General features: G+C 38.2%; 1 protein-coding gene across 1 annotated transcript; it reads right to left on the reverse strand.

Annotated features, from left to right (window-relative positions):
* Positions 1-499: 499 nt before the first annotated feature.
* LOC102706187 (triacylglycerol lipase 2-like) lies at positions 500-5,638 on the reverse strand. The gene is made up of 9 exons (XM_015836491.2): positions 5,459-5,638; positions 5,021-5,140; positions 4,363-4,503; positions 3,326-3,439; positions 2,556-2,705; positions 2,436-2,476; positions 1,477-1,556; positions 1,283-1,378; positions 500-831 (listed from the first exon to the last, which is right to left on the reverse strand). Exons 1-9 carry the CDS (start codon positions 5,636-5,638, stop codon positions 500-502), a joined length of 1,254 nt encoding a protein of 417 aa, XP_015691977.2.
* Positions 5,639-5,902: the final 264 nt, after the last annotated feature.

The raw sequence follows: 5,902 nt of genomic DNA on the forward strand, positions 1-5,902 counted from the left end.
GCAGCTATACAATGTCTAAGATTAAAAATTTTTATCATATAGAAAAGATTAAAGGGTGTCGATCTTAAAGAACTTAGTTAAAAATTACATAATACGATTTCGTGTGCCTCGGTCTTACTTGGTTGTCCAAAGACCATCCAACTTATTTAATTTGTTTTCCGATAAACAATTTACTATTTTGAATTATAAACTTTCTGATGCAACGTATGTTTCATAAATTAATTGTACGTCGATCACAATTTAGCATTCCTGACTTGACACGTAATTTATTTTCAAAACTTATTTTTAAAATTTATTTTAATTTATAAAATTAAAATTAACTTGACCGGGTATAACGCACGGGCATTTTTTTCTAGTACAAAGAATATACCTTAATCAATAAATAAATCTAGAGACACTTAAAACATCTTGTATTATGAAATAGTGGAGCTAATAATTATCTTGCCACGTCACAAAACACAATCGATCATTGCTCATCGCTGATCGATCGATCGATCGATCACTTCTCGTGGAGCTTGAAGAAGGCCATGAGAGGCGCGTACACCCTCTCCCCGGCGTCCCGCGCCATGACGAAGTCGGCGTGCGCGTAGTCGGCGACGAACTGCGCCGTCAGCTCGTCGCCGTCGCGCGGCGACTGCGCCAGCGCCCGCAGGAGGCGGCGCACGTCCTGCGCGTCGGAGAGGCTGTCCCGGCCGCCGGAGCTGAGGAAGAGAGGGAAGCCGCTCGGGATCGCCGCGACGTCGTACGCCGGCGGCGTCGCCTGGCCGTAGTGAGCCATGTTGCCGCCGGTGTCGCCGTAGTCGTACTTGGCGAGCCTGCCTCCTCTGATCACTGTTTGATCGTAGTACAAACGCAAGCGCGGACGAGATAATGAGAAATTACTCCATAAACCAGGATATTAATACATTTTTTCTAGCTTAAAATTTCAGAACTTTAATACCTTGCACTAAATAATTACCGCACCCTAAAATTAGTGAACATCTTTTTGGACACTTGGAATACAAATTAACTCTTGTTACCATCTGACATTAGTGGGGTCCCAAAAGTTGAACAAAATGTCGACTTGATGCCGAATAATGAAAAGAAGAAGAAATCAAACAGGAGATCTTAGTGTTGAAACCACACTCAATCTATCGTTATCTTCTCGAGTACCATAGATAACTCCTGGCTATATTTTAGAAATATGCAAAATCGGTAGATTCTTTCAGTAATTGGTATTACACAAAAGCCGTAAAATTGTTTAAAATCAGTGGTACAATTTGTTGTCAGTTTTGATACTCACTCTGAGCCAAGTGAATCATGTTCTTGGTGGCTGTAGCCTGAGGCTCATGGGCAAGGAAGACTTGGACAGAGGAGTTGTCCAGGCAGCAGTTGTCACCTGCTCCAATCATACAAATGCAGCCCATGAACAGAGTAGATTTGGCAAAAAAAACAATTGATCAGTGAAAACTTATGCATATAGCTAGTGCTAATTACCTGTGAATGCTGACATGAGATTGTAGCAATCGATGCCTGGTTGCTTGCAAATGTCAGTGACCAGGCTGTGAACTGATTCTCTGCAAAGAAATAGAAATTGTCGCCATGAGCCCATGGATTCTGATAAATAGAGCTCGTTTAACGTACATTATTACACTCCAATAAACCTCGTAAGTAATGATTCAAACACCAATTCTGATAATATTTCGATCTGAAGTTTGGAGGAATTGAAGCCATCAAACCGTAAAGCAACAAGAAGTCAGAAAAGAATGTTGTAGTTCAAAATTTCTGAAATGTAGATTTAGCCATGGTCTCCATCAGGAAATGCCTCTGGTCGATAAGCTCTTTTGAATCGAGTTGAAAATTTTCTTTCAGATTATTTAAAATTTCTCATCCCCAGATCACCCGGCCTCCAAAAAAAAAGTCACTTCCTCTGGTTTTCAATAGAGGACATTAACTTTTAGACATGTGTTTCATTTCTTCTTATAAAAAAATATATAATTATCGTCTATTTTTGTTGTGAATTGATTTATTATTACAAGTGCTACAAACATAGCTTACATTTGTATTATTTCCATAAAATTTCTAAGAGACGAATGGTTAAACATATGAGCTTTACTCCGGTCCTTCCTCTTCCTCTTGTACCGCGAGGTACTAGTACCGTGATGTGCTAATATTCTCACTCGTGCAATCTATCTCACGACTAAGCTGGTACCTCGAGGTAACATGTAATCGTGACCGTTCAAGATCGTTAGGATTTTAGTATCAGTTTAGTCATGAGATGGGGTGGGTAGTATGAGTGAGGATTTTACAGTACCTCGCGGTATAAAAGGAAGTACTAGAGTAAAGCTGTAAACATATGCTAAAGAATCAATAGGATAATTTGCTAAAAATCGGTGGTACTGGAAGTATATATTCGCATTCTGAAAGTAAAGAGGTGGTCAGAAATTGAGCTTTACTCGGTAGGGTCGAACTCGCTAAGCCCCAGCCAGTAGAGCGCCTGTGCACACAAGGAGAAGAAACACACGTAAGCATTTCTGGATTCCTCTCGTCGTCGTCTCCAGCTCCGGCGAGCATACCTCGGCGAGGAAGACGTCGGCCGCCGCCCGCGCCAGCGGCGACGACAGATTGCCGAGGAAGGCGATCGGGCTGAGCAGGCCGGCCGACCGCAGCATCCCGACGACCTCCTGCTGCTGCTCGCTCAGTGCTGCCAACGCGATCAACGTGCCCTGCACCATAGCAGTTCAGCGGATCAATGATTTTGTTTTGTTAATTTGCCCTAAATTTGGCCTTTTGGAAGGAACATATAATGTTTTTTTTTTCAGATTGTTGTATGAAATGGATAGATTTTGTTTCGGCCAAATAACTATTTATTCTCCTGCCAGTGACAAAATATTCAGGTTATTATTGCGCATGGAATGATTTTTCAAATTGATTACTCAGGACAATCAATTATTGTCAAAAGATTCGGTGAAAATTCAAACGCTGCAACCATGGCCGATGATGTCATTGGAACTAAGGAGATAACCAGTTTAAATATTTCAGGCAACACAGTTTGATGAGAACAGTTTATTACTCCTATAATTATCATACTGCTTCATCCGTTTTAAAATATAAATATTTATAGATTTTTTATAGTTTAATATAAGTATTTTTAGACCATAAGATTTCAATGTACATAAATCCATACATTTTCAGACAATGATATGTCCGGGAAGGAAATCTAAGCTATTCAAATTTTAAATTTTAATTGCCAAAGTAACCAAGATAATATTTTACCTATATGTTAATTTTGCAAAAAAAAAGGCTCTACAAATTCTTATTTTGGAACAGAGGTAAAATTACTTACCAAGGAGTGGCCAACGTAGTGCATCTTCTGCTGACCGGCCTGGCTGTACACGTACTTCACTACCGCCGGTAGGTCATTGCTGGCCAGCTCGTCCCATGACCAGTTCCAGTATGCCTAGCAGTTTTAACATGACAATATTAATATACATGTACACATCTCTAAAGTCAGCAGCACTACCCTCAGAAACAAGTCTGTATTTTGTCAATGTGTAAAATAATCTTACTCCACAATTATTGTCTCCTAGTTAATTATATGTTTTTATGTACTGGGTTCTTTTTTGGCAGAAACAACAATTATAGTTTATTTTAAAAATAAATAGCAACCCTAGATAAATTTTGCATGTGTGATTGTTATTTAGGCCATGTTCGTTTTTTCATGCGATTTTGGGGTTTTATAGATTATTTGATTTTGTTATAGCTATTTATAGGTACAAATAAATAAATTAACAACTATAAACAACAAAATTTTCTTTCGAGGAGTATTCCAATAAAATTATTTATATATAAATGCAGGAGATTAAAAAGTGTGTCAACGAAAATCTAAAATGCTTATACAGGAAGGACAGAACGAGACAGTTAAAATATTAAAGAATTAATCAATCAATAATGATCAATTTATTAAACATATCTATGTACAGATGACATGGTGCACATATTGGAATATTTTATAGCTTAGTTTAGTTCCTAAATTTTTTTTCCAAAAATATCACATCAAATTTTTGACACCTAAATAAAGTATTAAATATAGATGAACCGAAAAACTAATTGCACAGTTACGGAAGAAATCTTGAGACAAATATTTTGAGCCTAATTAGTACATGATTAGCCATAAGTGCTACAGTAAACAACATGTGCTAATGATGGATTAATTAGGCTCAAAAGATTCTTCTCGCGGTTTATAGGATAGCCGTGAAATTCATTTTTTCATTCGTGTCCAAAAACCTCTCTCAGAACAAATATTTGACGTGACATTTCTTAAAAAAAGGCTTGTCAATCTAAACACCCCTTCCCTTAATTAGAAAGAAGAGAAATGTATACCGAGTCAGTCGATGCGAGCGAGATGTGACGGCGGCTGTAGACGGTCCCACGGGTATTCGCGATCCAGACATCGTACCCGTTGTCCGCTAGAATGTACCCTAGCGACTCATCCGGCGAGTTCATCAGCCATGTCACCCCGTCCTGTATATGCAACCCAAACATTATTATTAAAAAAGGCAAATAATATATTTATAAATAAAAAATAATTTACGAATAAAACTTTTATTTACATATTTTAGCAAGCTAAAAGCCTAAGCTGAAAAATAAACTATGGTGAAAAACCCCTAAAATCAACACCAAATTTAAGGTTAAAAATTTAAATTTTAGCGTATAAGTATAAACATAAGTGAAAAAATGGGGTGTTGCTCCCTCCTTTCCAAAATACATAATTTTTTAGTTTTTGTGTCGAGTGTTTGAACACTCGTCTTATTTAAAATATTTATTAAAAAATTAGTCACACGTAAAGTATTATTTATATTTTATCATATTCCTTATAATTTTTTTAAAATAAAATAAAGAGTTAAATATTATATAAAAACTAAAAATAGGTCTATTTTAAGACGGAGGCCCCAAGTAACATTGTAAAGTCACCGGCAAAGAGTAGCATCAAGCATGCCGATTGGCAGGTTGGTCAGCCTAACAACACGTACGTACGTACCATCATGAGGCCGTGCTGCAACAGCACCGGTACCTTGCCGCCGGCTGCCGTCGCCGTCGTCTCGCCGCGGCCGCTCGGGATCCGCTGCAAGCTCAGGATGTACCCATCCTCTGTTGTCACCTGCGCATTGCATTGCATGCACCATCGGAAGAAAAAATAAAATTAAAATCTCCCAATCATACATTAATTATTTGACACAGGGGACATTTAAATCTGTTCATCTTATTTAAAATTTTTATATATTTATATATGTCAAATTATAAGTTGTGTAAAATATTAAATTATAATAAAATCATTAATAATTATATAAATTTTTAATAAAATAAATGACCGGCCCTAAAAGCTAATGGCATCGAATAAAAAAAAATTGGGAACACTAGTATTTGTGAACAATCTCACACACGGTGACGGATGCAAATCAATTGACTGATTAATTACCGTGTGCTCTTCGCACGCGTAGCCAAACGGCGCCGCCCTGGACTGGCATGTCCCGTTGGCCGCCGCCGCCGCTGCACGCGACGACGACGTCCCGCCGGCGATGGGAGCCGGCCGTGCTGCTGCTGCTGCGACGACGGCGAGGCAGACGACGACGACGATTACCCTGCTGCCTCCTGACATCGTTGCGTAGATATATGTGTAATCGGTCGAGTAGGTAGCTGTAGGTCGATATGTGAAATTCAGTTTGGTCTTCTGCTCTCCTTTTATAGCTGACCGTATATGTATATTTTGATGTACGTACAGCGTACTCTCTCCGTCCCAAAATAAATTAATTTTTCACTTTTTATCTATAATTTTTGACTCTTCGTCTTATTTAAAAATTTTTACGATTGATGTTTTTGTTTTTATTAGATGATAAATCATAAATAGTACTTTACGTGTGAC

This window comes from Oryza brachyantha, chromosome 4, assembly GCF_000231095.2.
Source record: "Oryza brachyantha chromosome 4, ObraRS2, whole genome shotgun sequence".
Lineage (NCBI taxonomy): Eukaryota > Viridiplantae > Streptophyta > Magnoliopsida > Poales > Poaceae > Oryza > Oryza brachyantha.